The 16,640-nt window shown below is 44.9% G+C and overlaps 1 protein-coding gene across 5 annotated transcripts in view; it reads left to right on the top strand.

Moving 5' to 3' along the window:
* LOC135527904 (dedicator of cytokinesis protein 3-like) overlaps positions 1-13,696 on the top strand; it is a 118,990-nt gene extending 105,294 nt beyond the window's left edge. For 2 of the 5 annotated variants that reach the window (XM_064956554.1, XM_064956551.1), the window contains 29 exons: positions 221-367; positions 461-559; positions 657-751; positions 923-998; positions 1,402-1,502; positions 1,605-1,663; positions 1,770-1,918; positions 2,305-2,390; positions 2,766-2,792; positions 2,920-3,015; positions 3,127-3,187; positions 3,330-3,423; positions 3,542-3,690; positions 4,102-4,188; positions 4,896-5,000; positions 5,569-5,710; positions 5,808-5,974; positions 6,107-6,193; positions 7,422-7,601; positions 8,349-8,432; positions 8,554-8,670; positions 8,825-8,946; positions 9,044-9,182; positions 9,265-9,346; positions 9,496-9,608; positions 9,821-9,905; positions 10,046-10,168; positions 10,306-10,388; positions 10,494-13,696. In XM_064956554.1, the coding sequence (XP_064812626.1) occupies positions 221-367; positions 461-559; positions 657-751; positions 923-998; positions 1,402-1,502; positions 1,605-1,663; positions 1,770-1,918; positions 2,305-2,390; positions 2,766-2,792; positions 2,920-3,015; positions 3,127-3,187; positions 3,330-3,423; positions 3,542-3,690; positions 4,102-4,188; positions 4,896-5,000; positions 5,569-5,710; positions 5,808-5,974; positions 6,107-6,193; positions 7,422-7,601; positions 8,349-8,432; positions 8,554-8,670; positions 8,825-8,946; positions 9,044-9,182; positions 9,265-9,346; positions 9,496-9,608; positions 9,821-9,905; positions 10,046-10,168; positions 10,306-10,388; positions 10,494-11,174 (3,636 nt within the window). In that variant the 3' untranslated portion in view covers positions 11,175-13,696. Of the gene's footprint in view, positions 1-220; positions 368-460; positions 560-656; positions 752-922; positions 999-1,401; positions 1,503-1,604; positions 1,664-1,769; positions 1,919-2,304; positions 2,391-2,765; positions 2,793-2,919; positions 3,016-3,126; positions 3,188-3,329; positions 3,424-3,541; positions 3,691-4,101; positions 4,189-4,895; positions 5,001-5,568; positions 5,711-5,807; positions 5,975-6,106; positions 6,194-7,421; positions 7,602-8,348; positions 8,433-8,553; positions 8,671-8,824; positions 8,947-9,043; positions 9,183-9,264; positions 9,347-9,495; positions 9,609-9,820; positions 9,921-10,045; positions 10,169-10,305; positions 10,389-10,493 lie in introns of all 5 variants that reach the window. The other 3 variants (XM_064956553.1, XM_064956550.1, XM_064956552.1) reach the window with 2 other exon arrangements.
* Positions 13,697-16,640: the final 2,944 nt, after the last annotated feature.

Raw genomic sequence — 16,640 nt, 5'->3', positions numbered from 1 at the left:
TTTTGTAGGCCACTTTACGTTGAGTGCTGAATTAATATTTTAATTGGTCTGTCGAGTGGCTTATACAAATTAATGAATTATTCATTAAATTCCTTCTCACTCAATCTCCCTCTCTCTTTCCTCCTCTTCTCTACTTCCCTCTATCTCTCTCTGCCCCTCCCACTCTATCCTTCCTGTTTCCTCACCTCTCCCCATCGTTTCTCTCTCCCCCTCTTCCTAGGAGTCTTCTGTTCAGGAAGAGGTAGAGATGATGGTGGAGAGCCTGTTGGATGTTCTGCTCCAGACTCTGTTGTCCATCATGTCCAAGTCTCAGTCTCTGGAGACAGCTAGGGGGCAGCGCTGTCCCCAGTGCACGGCTGAGATCACGGTCAGAGACTCTCCTCTCCTACACTACATGAAAAAGATAATGTTTTGTAATGCATGGAACCTCACTGATATGGAAATGTTTCTGCCTGTCCAGGGGGAGTATGTGTCCACTCTGCTGTCTCTACTTAGACAGATGACAGAGGTCCACTTCCACCACCTGCTCAACAACTTCCACAGCAAAGAGGAACTCAAGGTGAGAGCTAGAGCCTGTCTGATTTAGGAACCTGGGGCTGAGGTATAATATGTAGATGATAATGTACACAATACTCACTACCTCCATCGACTTCCAGGAGTTCCTGTTGAAGATCTTCTGTGTGTTCCGGAACCTGATGAAGCTTACCATCTTCCCCCGAGACTGGAGTGTCATGAGACTTCTGACCAGCCAGTAAGTCTGACTCGCGTTAGCTGTAACACTGCCTTCATATGGCCTCCTATAGGAGATAAGGGAAAATATGCAGCTATGAGATGAAAGTCCTTACGCTGATAGCACGTGACATTTGTGTAGACGTTGCATCGTCTTTTCTATCCTAACGTTTTGCTGTGACTTCTTCTGCAGTGTCATTGTGGTGACAACACAGTACCTGTCCCCAGCGTTACACAAGAACTTCTCTGAGGTGGATTTTGACTTCAAGGTGCGTGCCTCTGTAGAGAAACGAGACGTGTCATGTTGAACAACAGCAGTAAACAATAGAGCCTTATAAATATCCCGGAGAAGTCGACCCAGAACCTGCTGTTCTCTCCTTGTCGTTCTCTGTTCACAAAGGACTCTGTTTTTCTCTCCATGGTTTCCTCACAACATTATGCTGTCATTCTGTGTTGCACCTGTTTCCACTCTTATGTGTCTGAGTTGGTTCAACCTGGATTTATGACTGCAGAGAAACTATGGAAATGCATAACCGGATGGTGAAATGTATAAAGTGACAACATTGCTAAGATGTAGGCCTTACATGGATAGATAGATAAACAGATAGGTAGATCTTTGCCGTTAAAGGGAATTTGAACACGTGTCTGATTCTGACACATGTTCTCTCTCAGGTGTGGAACTCTTTCTTCAGCCTGACGGTCCTGTACATTAACCAGCCCAGTCTGCAGCTGGAGCCCCTCACACAGGCCAAGAGGAAGAAAGTCCTGGACAAGTAAGAACCTCTCCATCACGTGTGTGTGTATTTATCTGTGTGTGTGGTCAGTAGTTCTACGTTTTCTACATTACCCCCCCCCCCCCTCGTCCTTCTCTGTAGGTATGGAGACATGAGAGTGATGATGGCCTATGAGCTCTTCAGCATGTGGCAGAAGCTTGGTGAGATAAAATGACATTCAGATGCTTTGTTGTCATTCTAGCCTTCATGGGTAATGTCATGTGTGTTTCTATAACATCTGTGCTGTGCCCTCTCTGTGTGCTCCAGGTGAGAATAAGCCCCACTTTATCCCTGGAATGATGGGTCCATTCCTGGGAGTGACGCTCGTGCCTCAGAGCGAGGTCCGGAATATCATGATTCCCATCTTCCATGACATGATGGACTGGGAGCAGAGGCAGAACGGCAACTTCAAACTGGTCAGTGTTGTCTGTCCCCTGCTGTGTGCCACCACTCATCCTCTGTTGGCCTTGTTTAACTTCATGTTATAACCCAATATCATATCTATGTTATGGATCTATGATTTTAGTGCTACTGTAGAAGTGTGGTGGTTGGTTCCTTATGCACTAACCTATTTCTGTCTGTCTGTCTGTCTGTCTGTCTGTCTGTCTGTCTGTCTGTCTGTCTGTCTGTCTGTCTGTCTGTCTGTCTGTCTGTCTGTCTGTCTGTGTGTGTGTGTGTGTGTGTGTGTGTGTGTGTGTGTGTGTGTGTGTGTGTGTGTGTGTGTGTGTGTGTGTGTGTGTGTGTGTGTGTGTGTGTGTGTGTGTGTGTGTGTGTGTGTGTGTGTGTGTGTGTGTGTGTGTAGGTGGAAGCAGAGTTGATGGACAAGCTGGAGAGTATGGTGTCAGATGGGAAAGGGGATGGCAATCACAGAGAGCTTTTTGGTCTGCTGTAAGAACCAACAACCCCAGTCTTCTATTCATACACAATGTTACCTGAGTCAGTGTGCTCTAGTACAGATGTAGGATCTTCAGTTGAGTCAGTTAGCTACAGCAGGAAAATTATCTTGCAGCAACAGTGTATTATAATTAATGGCATTTTTGTAAGGGTTGATACTTTTTCGTTAGTGCAAATCAGGTCTGAGATTTCAAAGTGGAAATTACAACATTTAGAAGCCTTTTTAAACATTGAATACACAAAGTTTGCATTTACTTCTGTGCAGGAATATTCTCCGAAACAAAAGAGTGATCAAATTAAGATCCTACCTCTTTAATGTTCTTTTGTGTGCTCCTGACTAGCTGTGTCTTTTTCTGCTGTGTCTTTCAGGACCCAGTTGTTTGGGCCTTACCCCAGGTAAGTTATCTGTTTCCCCACAGCCCAAGCTTTTAGCTCTACCACTATCATGATTCTCAAATAAATAAGTATTTATGGTTTACTGTCCTTCATGTGCACGTGTAACATAGAGCTTGTTTGTCTGTAGCCTACTTGAGAAAATTGAGCAGGAGACGTGGAGAGAGACAGGCATCTCATTTGTCACCTCCGTCACGAGACTGATGGAGCGGCTGCTAGATTACAGGTAGATTGGATTACTCATTACAAGCAACATGTTAATATCATAACATTGACTATTGATACATGGATTTACTGTAGAGATTGGAGAGACATTAAAACCCTGCTCTACTTTTAGGGAGTGTATGAAAGGAGATGAAATGGAGAACAAGAAAATTGGTGTCTCTTCCAACCTCATGGTGAGACATCGTATGATTTATTATACCTTATGACTTATATACCAGTTATGCCAGAGATGTGTTGAGACAACTGCAAATGCACTTTGGTTTTTGGTTGCTGTAGTAATCTTGCTTCCTGATAACATTTGACTGTCCTCCCCAGAATTTCTACAAATCTGAGATGAACAAGGAGGAGATGTACATCCGCTACATCCACAAGCTGTGTGATCTGCACCTGCAGGCAGAGGACTACACAGGTAACACACTTGTCAACCTGCTCACACGGCATAGTATTGGAACCCTGTGACAGTCAGGATTACTACGTAAGGTCAGTGTGGTGAATTGTGATGACCTTTGTGTCCTCTCTACCAACAGAGGCAGCGTTCACCCTGCTTCTGTACTGGGAGCTGCTGCACTGGGAGGACCGCCCCCTCAGAGAGTTCCTCCACTACCCCACACAGAGCGAGTGGCAACGCAAGGAGGGCCTCAGTCGCAAGGTCCTCCACTATTTCAACAAGGGAAAGGCAAGTCGAGCTAAAACAAGTCGAGCTAAAACAAGTCGAGCTAAAACAAGTCGAGCTAAAACAAGTCGAGCTAAAACAAGTCGAGCTAAAACAAGTCGAGCTAAAACAAAGTCAAACAAAAACAAGTAAAAATAAGTAATTCAACAAAGGAAGTGCAAGACTTTGTCTAGCCACTTTAGGTAGTATTCAAATGTGAGATCCTTTAATTTGGCCCAAATTAAACCATCATTTTATTTGATAAAGTCCCAAATGGGTGTACATCTCAAGTCAAAATCTCAAGTCTAAGCACTTCTGCATGTGTCATGATTTCCCTTCAAATCCTCCTGAGAATGATATTCCATAGACATGATATTGTATACCTATAATGAGAGATTCCATATGAGTGAGAGCTCTGTCTCTGTCTCTTTCCAGTGTTGGGAATATGGAATATCACTCTGTCGGGAACTGGCTTTCCAGTATGAAACCTTATATGATTACCAGAGTCTGAGCTGGATAAGGGTGAGTCTGTCTGTCTGTCTGTCTGTCTGTCTGTCTGTCTGTCTGTCTGTCTGTCTGTCTGTCTGAGTGTCTCTCTCTCTCTGTGTCTGTCTCTGTGTCTGTCTCTGTGTCTGTCTCTGTCTCTCTCTCTCTCTCTCTCTGTGTGTGTCTGTGTCTGTGTCTGTCTCTCTCTCTCTCTCTCTCTCTCTCTGTGTCTGTCTCTGTCTCTCTCTCTCTGTCGGTCTCTGTCTCTCTCTCTCTCTGTCTGTCTGTCTGTCTGTCTGTCTGTCTGTCTGTCTGTCTGTCTGTCTGTCTGTCTCTCTCTCTGTCTGTCTGTCTCTCTCTCTCTCTCTCTCTCTCTCTCTCTCTGTGTCTCTCTCTCTCTCTCTGTCTCTCTCTCTCTCTCTCTCTGGCCTTCTCTTTCTTTCTCTCTTTCTCCCCTTGTCTCTCTGTGTTCTCCCTGTCTCTTAAAAAAAATATTTGCATCAGAGCCATTACTTTATCCCCCAGTCACTACTCATCATCACAAAGATGGAAAGTAAATAGAAAGGAATGGAATATAATATAAATAGTTTATTGTCCTCACATTGTGGAAAAACATTGCAATACACTGACAAAATATCAAAAACATTATGACCACCTTGTCATCAAGGGAACCTCGTTGATGTGTGTTGCTGAGAAAGATCAAGACTCTCTGAGAGTTGAATCAAGTATTTTTGTCTTTATAGAAAATGGAAGCTGCGTACTATGACAACATCATAGAACAGCAGAGGATTGAACCAGAGTTCTTCAGGATGGGCTTCTATGGCAGGAAGTTTCCTTTTTTCCTTAGGGTGAGATGAACACACACATACACACACACACACACACACACACGCGCGCGCACACGCGCACACGCATGCACACGCACGCACACTGTCTTGTTTAACTAACCTTGTGGGGACACACAATTCAGTCCCATTCAAAATCCTACTTTTCCTACCCCCTAACCCTAACTCTAACCCTAACCTTAACCCCAAAAACCTAACCTAACCTTAACCCTAAACCTAATCCTAGCTCCTAATCCTAAAACTAACACTAAACCTAATTCTAACCCTAACCCTAAACCCCCTAGAATAACATTTGACCTTGTGTGGCCTAACAAAATGTCCCCCGTTGGTAAAATTGTTTTAGGGACTTCTGATCCCCACAAGTATAGTTATAACATGACCACACACACACACACACACACACACACACACACACACACACACACACACACACACACACACACACACACACACACACACACACACACACACACACACACACACACACACACACACACACACACACACAGGATCTTTTACCTAATTGCTATTTTTTTGTACATATCAATTGGATGACATCTCTTCTCTCCAGAATAAGGAATTTGTGTGCCGGGGTTATGACTATGAACGACTTGAGGATTTCCAGCAAAGGATGCTGGGAGAATTCCCACAGGCCATTGCCATGCAGCACCCCAACCAACCAGATGACGCCCTCCTACAGAGCGATGCTCAGTGTATCCTTACCTAACCATGGTCAGTGTGTGTGTGTGTGTGTGTGTCATCTCAACTGTCAGCCTATTTGGCTATGTTTACCTTAACACGTGGCCTCAGACCTGCAGATCTATGCGGTGACCCCAGTGTCAGACATTACTGATGTGCCTCAGCTGGAGCGCGTCCCCGAGAGGATCAAGAGCTTCTACCGCATCAACAATGTCACTCGCTTTCACTACGACAGACCCTTCCACAAGGGACCCAAGGACAGGGAGAATGAGTTCAGAGTATGTGTGTGTGTCTTTTATGTCCAAGTTGTTGCTTTGTATTTCTAAATAGAATGAATGACAATGGAAGGTAATTATATTGTCTATATACTATACAGAAGGTGATTCAGTGTTTTATGTGTGTGTTTTCAGAGTCTGTGGATTGAGAGAACCACCCTGATTCTGTCTCGTCCCCTCCCTGGAATCTCCCGCTGGGCTGAGGTGGAGAGGAGAGAACTGGTGAGGAGCACTGTCATCCCATACTGTCGTCTCATAGGCTATTGTCATCTCATGCTGTCATCTCATGATGTCGTCTCATACTGTCGTCTCAAACTGTCATCTCATACTGTTGTCTCATACTGTCTTCTCATACTGTTGTCTCATACTGTTGTCTCATACTGTCATCTCAAACTGTTGTCTCAAACTGTCATCTCATACTGTTGTCTCATACTGTCTTCTCATACTGTTGTCTCAAACTGTTGTCTCAAACTGTTGTCTCAAACTGTTGTCTCATACTGTCATCTCATACTGTTGTCTCATACTGTCATCTCAAACTGTTGTCTCAAACTGTCATCTCATACTGTTGTCTCATACTGTCTTCTCATACTGTTGTCTCAAACTGTTGTCTCATACTGTCGTCTCAAACTGTCATCTCATACTGTTGTCTCATACTGTCATCTCATACTGTCGTCTCAAACTGTCATCTCATACTGTTGTCTCATACTGTCATCTCATACTGTCGTCTCAAACTGTCATCTCATACTGTTGTCTCATACTGTCGTCTCATACTGTTGTATCAAACTGTTGTCTCATACTGTCATCTCAAACTGCTGTCTCATACTGTCATCTCAAACTGTTGTCTCATACTGTCATCTCAAACTGTTGTCTCATACTGTCATCTCAAACTGTTGTCTCATACTGTCATCTCAAACTGTTGTCTCATACTGTCATCTCAAACTGTCATCTCATACTGTTGTTTCATACTGTCTTCTCATACTGTCGCCTCAAACTGTCATCTCATACTGTCTTCTCATACTGTCATCTCAAACTGTTGTCTCATACTGTCATCTCAAACTGTTGACTCATACTGTCATCTCAAACTGTTGACTCATACTGTCGTCTCAAACTGTTGTTTCATACTGTCATCTCAAACTGTTGACTCATACTGTCGTCTCAAACTGTTGTCTCATACTGTCATCTCAAACTGTTGTCTCATACTGTCATCTCAAACTGTTGACTCATACTGTCATCTCAAACTGTTGACTCATACTGTCGTCTCAAACTGTTGTTTCATACTGTCTTCTCATACTGTCATCTAATACTGTCATCTCAAACTGTCGTCTCATACTGTCGTCTCAAACTGTGACATCAGACTCCTTAGGGAGATGATGCAAGCGAGTGCATCATTTGTGTTTGTCTCTCTCTCGTAAGTGTCATTATGGATTCAAATCTATGTGTGTTTGTGCAGGTGGAGGTGAGCCCTCTGGAGAATGCCATCTACGTGGTGGAGAATAAGACCCAGGAGCTGCGGACCCTGATCAGCCAGTACCAGCACCGGCAGCACCATGGCAACATCAACCCCCTCAGCATGCTGCTCAACGGGGTCATAGATGCTGCAGTCAACGGGGGCATCGCCAGATACCAGGAGGTACTGACAGAGAGGGATGGAGGGATGGAGGGAACATTCAGTGTTATCTGCTAAGGATCCAGTTGGTATTCGATAGAACGTTGCGACCCTGCCCGCCTGTGGGGAAACCAGGCAGGTTTTGAAACGGCAGTAAAAGTGCATTTACTGCAGTTGACTGTAGTATTTTGGATGCAATAAGTGCATAATAACTGCAGTGTACTGCAGTTGAAGTGCAGTTATACTGAACTCTAACTGTAGTTACACTGCAAAATTACTGCAGTAAAAAAATGTGTTATTTTGTATGCAGTATTTATAGCATACTAAAGTTAGTGGAGTGAGAGGAGTTACAAACGGACTGTACTAAACACGTTAAATGTCTTGTGATGAAATGTTTTCCACACACGTAGATACGTGTAGTCTACTTGGACACAGTGTCCCTCCATTTCCCACACCGAATAGCTCGAAGCCACAGGGCTCTTCTTGCAGGCTCTACTTCCCTATGTGGGAGCATTCAAACCATTGGTTGAGATTTTTGACCTGGCTTCATGTACATTGAACAACACAACAGCTTTTCGGCATGTTTTGTTCTTTCTGTAAAACAAAAAATCTACGACCAAGTTGGCTCTTTTACAATACCAATAGGAAAGAATGTTTGTTTCCCCAATGTGTGGGCATATTATTACTATTATTATTATTATTATTATTATGTGAATATCGACTTGGAGTATACCTTGTAACTCATTCATATCCCATGTTCATCATCCACAGGCATTCTTTGATAAGGAGTACATCAACAGTCAACCAGAGGACACAGAGAGGATAGCTCAGCTAAATGACCTGATGCAGGAACAGGTCAGACACAACTCTTAACTCCTCACTGCCCACTGGTCAATGGTCCATACAGTGTACATGGGTATAGAGGACAGATAAACCATATGTTCTCTCTTTCCTACATGTTGTTTCATTGTCACAGGTTCACATCCTTGGAGTGGGGCTGGCTGTTCACGAGAAGTTGGTGCACCCAGAAATGCGTCCTCTGCACAAAAAGCTGATAGATCAGTTCCACATGATGAGGGCTGGTTTACACCAGGTAAGTGGCTCCACATGCTCTTCTGTTTGTGTGTGTGTGTGTGTGTGTGTGTGTGTGTGTGTGTGTGTGTGTGTGTGTGTGTGTGTGTGTGTGTGTGTGTGTGTGTGTGTGTGTGTGTGTGTGTGTGTGCAGTCAGTGTAAATATTCAGAGCAGTCTTTATATGTGGCCCAACAGGGGTCGCCAGCGACCTACACAGGGGTCAACTCTCCCAGAGGCATCCTGACCACTCACAGCCACATGAGCCCAGAGAGTGTTCGTCTGTTACACAGACACAGGTCTGGTTCACACAGGTTTCACTTGAATAAGAGATGTTACAGTAATCTCAATGTGACCACCTTTTAAAACATGATTTTCTCTCTCCCTCTATTTTAGCCCTATGAACCTGCAAGGTTCTATACGCCAGTCCTCCTCCTCCCTCTCTTCTCACACATCCAGCGAGGCGGGAGGAAACCTGGTCATCCTGCCAGATGGCCTGATGGGAGAGCCCCCTGAGGATACGGCACACATGCAGGTGGGTTTAACATGCACACATACACACACACAAGTTTGTACATTTTGACGATACGTGTGTGAACAGATGTTTTATTTTCCAGCCAAGCCCCTCCTCCTCCAGTCTGAGCTCCATTCGCTCCACCTCTTCCCAGATAATCAACTCCGCCCCTTCCAGCGCTAGAGGTGAGTGACTCCTGCACCAGAAAGTAAATGCTAATTCACAGTTATGACTATAACTGTCAGTCAGTGTATATCCAGTGTTTATCAGTGGGTCTCTGGTGTCCATACAGTCTCCAGCAGACCCATCCTATCCCCCTCCCTCCCTCCCCCAGGCTCTCCGTCCCTACCGGATAAAACCAAACACAACCGGGAGGTGATGATTCTGCTGCCCCCTCACCAGAGAACTAACAACACCATGTACTACAGCATGACTGACAACGGACAGGTACTGACGTTACAGGCCAAACCATTCAATTGCTGCCAAATGGACTGACGACATTGCTGCATTAGTTATTTAAGAAGACAGTTAGTTCACTGAAGCTTTGGAACAGCAAATTGGCCCGAAGCAGAAATATACTGGTACTGAAACGACAGAGGATACTGTTTGTTCTTATACTTTACCCTTATTTTTAGCCTGTGTTGTCTCTCTGTTTGCAGAGCAACAATCTGCAGCGTGCCTTACTCCAACAAGTGAGCCCCTGTAAGCCATGCATTGATCCTCACATGGGCTTGCCAGAGAAAGGCAAGTATACTGAATGTGCGTGGTAAAATTGGTTAATGATGCTTTTCTCTAGTGTTGAGCTAAGTAGGACACAACTACACATACAGTAGGAGGATTTCCTAGCTCTGTAGTGAACATGTGGTTTTCTGGTGTTCCCCCAGTGTTCCCTAGTGCCCCCAGCAGCTGGAGTCTAGATGGGGAGGGTAGGGAGACAGTGCCCTACATCCAGGGACCCACAGGGGGTGTTATCATGCCCCCTGTCCCGCCCAGGTCCTTCCCACCAGGTAAGAACAATCATGTCATAATATACACCTTATTTATGGGTAAGAGTCCCTTAGCTGTCATGTACACTGAATAGGAGGTTTTGTAAAGTACATGGGAAGTTTATTCTGATGTGAACGTTTTTACTTCCTCTCTCTAGGTCACTTCCTGATGCACTTTGATGCGTTCCACCACCAGAACAGTGACCCACCCCCAGCACTGCCCATTCGCTCTCTCAGAAAGGTTAAAGTTGGTCATGCATACTGCAGCAGTAAATAATGCTATCCTCTTAACTTGGTCAACAGATGTCAACTCATTTCTTATCTTCCTCTCTCTCTCTTTATCTAGTCTCCTCTCCACCCCATACCAGGCTCCCCTACCAGTCCTCAGTCAGCCCTGGGGGGCAGTAACTCCACCCTCTCGGGCAGTGCCAGCAGTGGCGTCTCTTCTCTGAGTGAGAGTAACTTTGGGGGCCAGTACCCTGATCCCCCCGTGCGAAATGACGCCATGGAGCCCGTCCCAAGCCACCTGTGGACCCCTGAAGAGTACCTGGACTCTCCTTACCTCCACATCCACTACAGCGGGCCAGAAGCAGAGTCCCTCGACCAGGTCCGACCCTTCCACTACCGCAACCCTGTCTCACACCTCCACCCTCACTCCCACCCCCAGTCTCATCCCCAAACAGCCGGCCTCGACGGTCACCCCCACCCTCACTCCCACCCCCAGTCTCACCCCCAACCGGCCGGCCTCGACAGTCACCCCCACCCTCACTCCCATGGGCCCACCCACCACCAGATACCACTCCACGGCCCCCACCGCATTCCTTACCGGCGCCCCCAACCCCCGGCTGTGCCCCCCAAGCCCTACCTGAGGGAGGGGTGCATCCCTGAGGAGGACCTGAGCTCTCTGTTGCCCCAGCCCATCCCCCTACCTCGGAGGATCTTCCACTCCCCCCATAGCCACAGAGAGGAGCAAGCCAAGGCTGCATGGGAGCAGTGCATCAGCGAGGAACACGAGGAGACACCATGAGGAGACCATCTTTGGCTTCATCTCAATAGTCTATTATATTATAGTACTAAAGTGCTGGGCCTCTTGGAGATTTCAGTCACCTCGGTGCATCTAAATAGTCTAAAGTGACTCCCTCCCCCTGTCTCCTTTCCTTCAGCTGCATTTATTTGAAAGATCATGGGCTGTGGAATCATGCAAATACATTGTAGTCATTGACCATATTGCTTTCATGCTTTCATCCATCCCATGTTTTCATATCAGTGCAGGTAAAGGGGAGGAAACAAGGAGAGGAATCCACTTTAGACTATTGAGATACACCCTCAATCTTCTCACTCTATTCAGACGGTCTGATTCTGAATGGAGGAAGCAGCCTCATAAGAATTAATAAGGGAAATATTATCTGTTGGACAATGTGACCGATAATAATGACTTTGTTTAAATTAATATTGATTGTACACTCTTCTACAACTAGTATGTGAGCATGTTTAGTTTATTTTCATTTGAGAACAATATACAGCCGTTTTGTGAAACATGACGATCTCGATCAACATGATCAAACGATACAAACTCCAAAAGGACCCCCCCCTTTTCCACAAAAAAAGGCAACTACAGAAAGTTATATTCTTAGTAAAGTGATGTTGTCTTTTCTGCTTTCAAAGCTACATATATCTAACCTATTATTTTGATAGCTTTGCTACAGTATGTATGGGGTTTTCAAGTACACTTTCCATGCTCTTTTTTTTTTTTTACAAAACACTGTTTAGTCCTTCACCATATGGCATTCTCCCATACTCTGTTCTGATACTTGGTTCTCATTGAAAGCAAGTCTGTTATTTGACCTGGGTCGCTCTTCTCAACCCAAACCTCAAAGGACATATAAACCTCAGTCTAGGAGTATTCATCCATACGATACGTATGGAAAACCAATGTGAATGTATTTAAACAAGATGTGCTATTTGTATTACACAAGTGGCAGGTCTTATTTTCTGTTAATGTGCTTTTATATTTAAGTTATGTATCCATTCCAGTCTTCTAATCTTTTGTGTACCAGATAGAAATATCTCATGAGAGGAGCATGAGTGTTCTCTGATCTGATCCATCCTTGGGAGGGGTACAAGGAAGGGGTGAAATGGTTAAGTGCTGGAACAACAGTGAGTTCCAATTTCAGTTGCACAGGTTGAGCTGGATCCAATAGGACTGGATTGATCCTTGAAAGTAGATGGTGATGGAGACTAAGATGCGGCAAAATGAGAAGTAACGAAGAATAATGAAGAATAATGACTTAACAGTACCTCAATCACCTATTGGACAAACTATACTCAGAAAACCAGTATCACACCCTCTCTCTGCCTCTATATGTTTCAGGCCAATGTCAACCAACAAGTACTAAATATGGACCGTGTGTAAATGGACTGATGGCAATGCCATTGCTTCTGTCTGATTTACAGTACAACTTACCTGTTTTAATCACCCACACACCCTCTGCGCACCTCCCTCCGCCCACCTGCCTTAAGTGCACTGAGTTGCAGTATCAATCTCTCGCTCAGACAACTCACTTGACTGGTCCTGAGAAACTCGTGAAATGACAGTTCTCCTTTCTCGTCACTTTCTCAATACTCTCCGAACAAAGCAGATAATATCAACGTGTGACATCTGTTTCGTCCTGCCTTGGTTGACGATGTGGTGCTACAGTAATACTTTCTGCCTGCATCTCCTCTTCACCCTGATCTGCAATATGGACATTTTTGTGTATCGAAGATTAGTATGAGAAGCTCAGACAGGACCATGAGTTTGATCTCCTTGGGGAATGAAGGTACAACAGACAGTTAGCTGAGATGTAACGTATAACTCACCACCAGTGGGTTGGATAGTGGAGGTCAGTGTTCCAACGACAGCTCTTTGTTTCGCACAGTCCTTTTCTGCAGGTAAATGCTTGGTTTTGTGTTCTTGTAAATCAGGTTCTCCACTGATCAGACAACATCTATTTTTGTATGCAGGTTCATCAGTGTTGACGTTTTTCACTGATGTACCATGAAAGGATGCAGGGTATGTTTAGCAGTGGAATTAGTATGGCACAGCAGAGCTATAGATTAAATAAGATGAATATCAGGTGTAGGGGCAAGCTGATGTTGATAGGTGTGATACTCAGATCAAATATAGGTACAATAAAACAATTCAATGTAAATTCTGTTACTGTACATACAGCGGTATTGTGAAATATTTTTGAGAATTATTGCAGACCCCCCTAAAATAATTGTATTGTTGTTTTGTGTAAATACATGTACTCCAGAAATGGATATAATTGATGAATATCTGTAATCAATGTTTAAAGAAGACCAATCCATTAGACTGTGGTGTGTCTGCATTGTTGACTTCAAATCTTCAAATATAAATACTTTATACACTTTTCAATGTGCTTTCTTGTACATATGGTGTTAGCATGATCAAACAGTGTTTGGTTGTAAAAGTGGTTTGCCTACTCCCATAACTGCTGTGGTATGGATTCATTAACAATGCCAAACATTAAAGACAATCTTTTATCAGCCTCGTCTCTGTCATTTCCATTGCTTGCTGCTCAGTGGAAAATAGCAAAAATTATTGGCAGTATGTTTGACAGGGAATGGAATTTGACAGAGGTAGATATATACACAAAGACAGGGTAAAGTGTCAAGGCATCCGGATAGATAACAATACGAGTAAAATAAAGAACAGAGTAGCAGTAGCAAATGATGAGTGTAAAAGTGTGGTAGTTTCTCCTATTATTTTCTGCAGATCCTCTCAAGCTCTGTCAGGTTGGATGGGGAGCGTTGCTGCACAGCTATTTTCAGGTCTTTTCAGAGATGTTTGATCGGGTTAAAATCCGGATTTTGGCTGGGCCACTCAAGGACATTCAGAGATTTGTCCCAAAGACACTTGTGCATTGTCTTGCCTGTGTGCGTATTGTCCTTGTCCTGTTGGAAGGTGAACCTTCAACCCAGTCTCAGGTCCTGAGCACTCTGCAGCAGGTTTTTGTCAAGGATCTCTCTTTACTTTGCTCCATTCATCTTTCCCTTGATTCTGACTAGTCTCCCAGTCCCTGCCGCTGAAAACATCCCCACAGCATGATGCTGCCACCACCATGCTTCACCGTAGGGATGGTGCCAGATTTCCTCTAGACTTGACGCTTGGGATTCAGGCCAAAGAGTTAAACCTTGGTTTCATTACACTAGAGAATCTTGTTTCTCATGGTCTGGGAGTCCTTTGGGTGACTTTTGGCTCCAAGTGGGCTGTCATGTGCCTTTTACTGAGGAGGGGCTTCCATCTGGTCACTCTACCATAAAGGCATGATTGGTGGAGTGCTGTAGAGATGGTTGTCCTTCTGGAAGGTTCTCCCACCTCCAGAGGAACTCTAGAGCTCTGTCAGAGTGACCATTGTGTTCTTGGTGACCTCCCTGACCAAGACCCTTCTCCCCTGATTGCTCAGTTTGGCCAGATCTAGGAAAAGTCTTGGGGGTTCCAAACTTCTTCCATTTAAGAATGATGGATGCCATTGTATTCTTGGGGACCTTCAATGCTGTAGAAATGTTTTGCTACCCCAGATCTGTAAATTGACGCAATTCTATCTCGGAGCTCTATGTACAATTCCTTCGACCTCATGTCTTGGTTTTTGCTCTGACATGCACTGTCAACTGTGGGACCTTATATAGACAGGTGTGTGTCTTTCCAAATCATGTCCAAGCAATTTAATTTACTACAGGTGGACTCCAATCAAGTTGTAGAAACATAAAAGATGATCAATGGAGACAGGATGCACCTGAGCTCAATTTCAAATCTCATAGCAAAGGATTTGAGTACTTATGTAAATAAGTTATTTCCATTTAAAAGAAAACGTCATTATGTTGTATCGTGTGTAGATTGCTGAGATTTTATTTATTTAATCAATTTTAGAATAAGGCTGTAAAGTAACAAAATGTGGAAAAATGGTCTGAACACTGAATGAACTGTATGTATTTAGGGAAGCAGCCTGGTACAGGGTGAGTAACCGGGTGGTAGCCGGCTAGTTAAGGCTATTTAACAGTCTGATGGCCTTGAGATAGAAGCTGCTTCTCCGTCTCTCGGTCCCAGCTTTGATGCACCTGTACTGACCTCGCCTTCTGGATAATAGTGGGGTGAACAGGCCGTGGCTCGAGTGGTTGATGTTCTTGATGATCTTTTTGGCCTTCCTGTGACATTGGGTGCTGTAGGTGTCCTGGAGGGCAGGCAGTGTGCCCCGAGTGATGCATTGGTTAGACCGCACCACTCTCTGGTGAGCCCTGCGTTTGTGGGCGGTGCAGTTGCCCTACTAGGTGGGGATACAGCCTGACAGGATGCTCTCATTTGCGTATCTGTAAAAATGCAGGGGCCGAGACAAATTTCTTCAGCCTCCTGAGGGTGAAGAGGCGCTGTTACTCCTTCTTCACCACACTTTCTGTGTGGGTGGAACATTTCAGATTGTCAGTGATGTGTACGCCGAGGAACTTGAAGCTTTCCACCTTCTCCACTGCGGTCTCGTAGATTTGGATGACGACGTGCTCCTTCTGCTGTTTCCTGAAGTCCCCTGTGTTGAGGATCAAATCAAAGTTTATTTGTCACGTGCGCCGAATACAATAGGTGTATACCTTACAGCGAAATGTTTACAGTGAAGTGGAGGTGTTGTTTCCTAACTTCACCACCTGGGGGCGGCCCATCAGGAAGTCCAGGACCCAGTTGCACAGGGTTCAGACCCAGGGCCCCAAGCTTAATGATGAGCTTGGAGGGTACAATTGCGTTAAAGGCTGAGCTATAGTCAATGAACAGCATTCTTACGTAGGTATTCCTCTTGTCCAGATGGGATAGGGCAGTGTGTAGTGCAATGGCGATTGCATTGTCTGTGGACGATAAGCAAATTGAAGTGGGTCTAGGGTGTCAGGTAAGGTAGAGGTGATATGATCCTTAACTAGTCTCCCAAAGCACTTGATGATGACAGAAGTGAGGGGCGATAGTCATTTAGTTCAGTTACCTTTGCTTTCTTGAGTACAGGAACAGTTTTAAGTTCCTCGGCATACACATCACAGACAAACTGAATTGGTCCACTCACACAGACAGCATCGTGAAGAAGGCGCAGCAGCGCCTCTTCAACCTCAGGAGGCTGAAGAAATTTGGCTTGTCATCAAAAGCACTCACAAACTTCTACAGATGCACAATCGAGAGCATCCTGGCGGGCTGTATCACCGCCTGGTACGGCAACTGCTCCGCCCTCAACCGTAAGGCTCTCCAGAGGGTAGTGAGGTCTGCACAACGCATCACCGGGGGCAAACTACCTGCGCTCCAGGACACCTACACCACCCGATGTTACAGGAAGGCCATAAAGATCATCAAGGACATCAACCACCCGAGCCACTGCCTGTTCACCCCGCTATCATCCAGAAGGCGAGGTCAGTACAGGTGCATCAAAGCTGGGACCGAGAGACTGAAAAACAGCTTCTATCT

Source organism: Oncorhynchus masou, chromosome 33 (assembly GCF_036934945.1).
Source record: "Oncorhynchus masou masou isolate Uvic2021 chromosome 33, UVic_Omas_1.1, whole genome shotgun sequence".
Taxonomy (NCBI): Eukaryota; Metazoa; Chordata; class Actinopteri; order Salmoniformes; family Salmonidae; genus Oncorhynchus; species Oncorhynchus masou.
The sequence above is the reverse complement of the archived record's forward strand: the minus strand, read 5'-3'. Positions and strand labels throughout refer to the sequence as shown.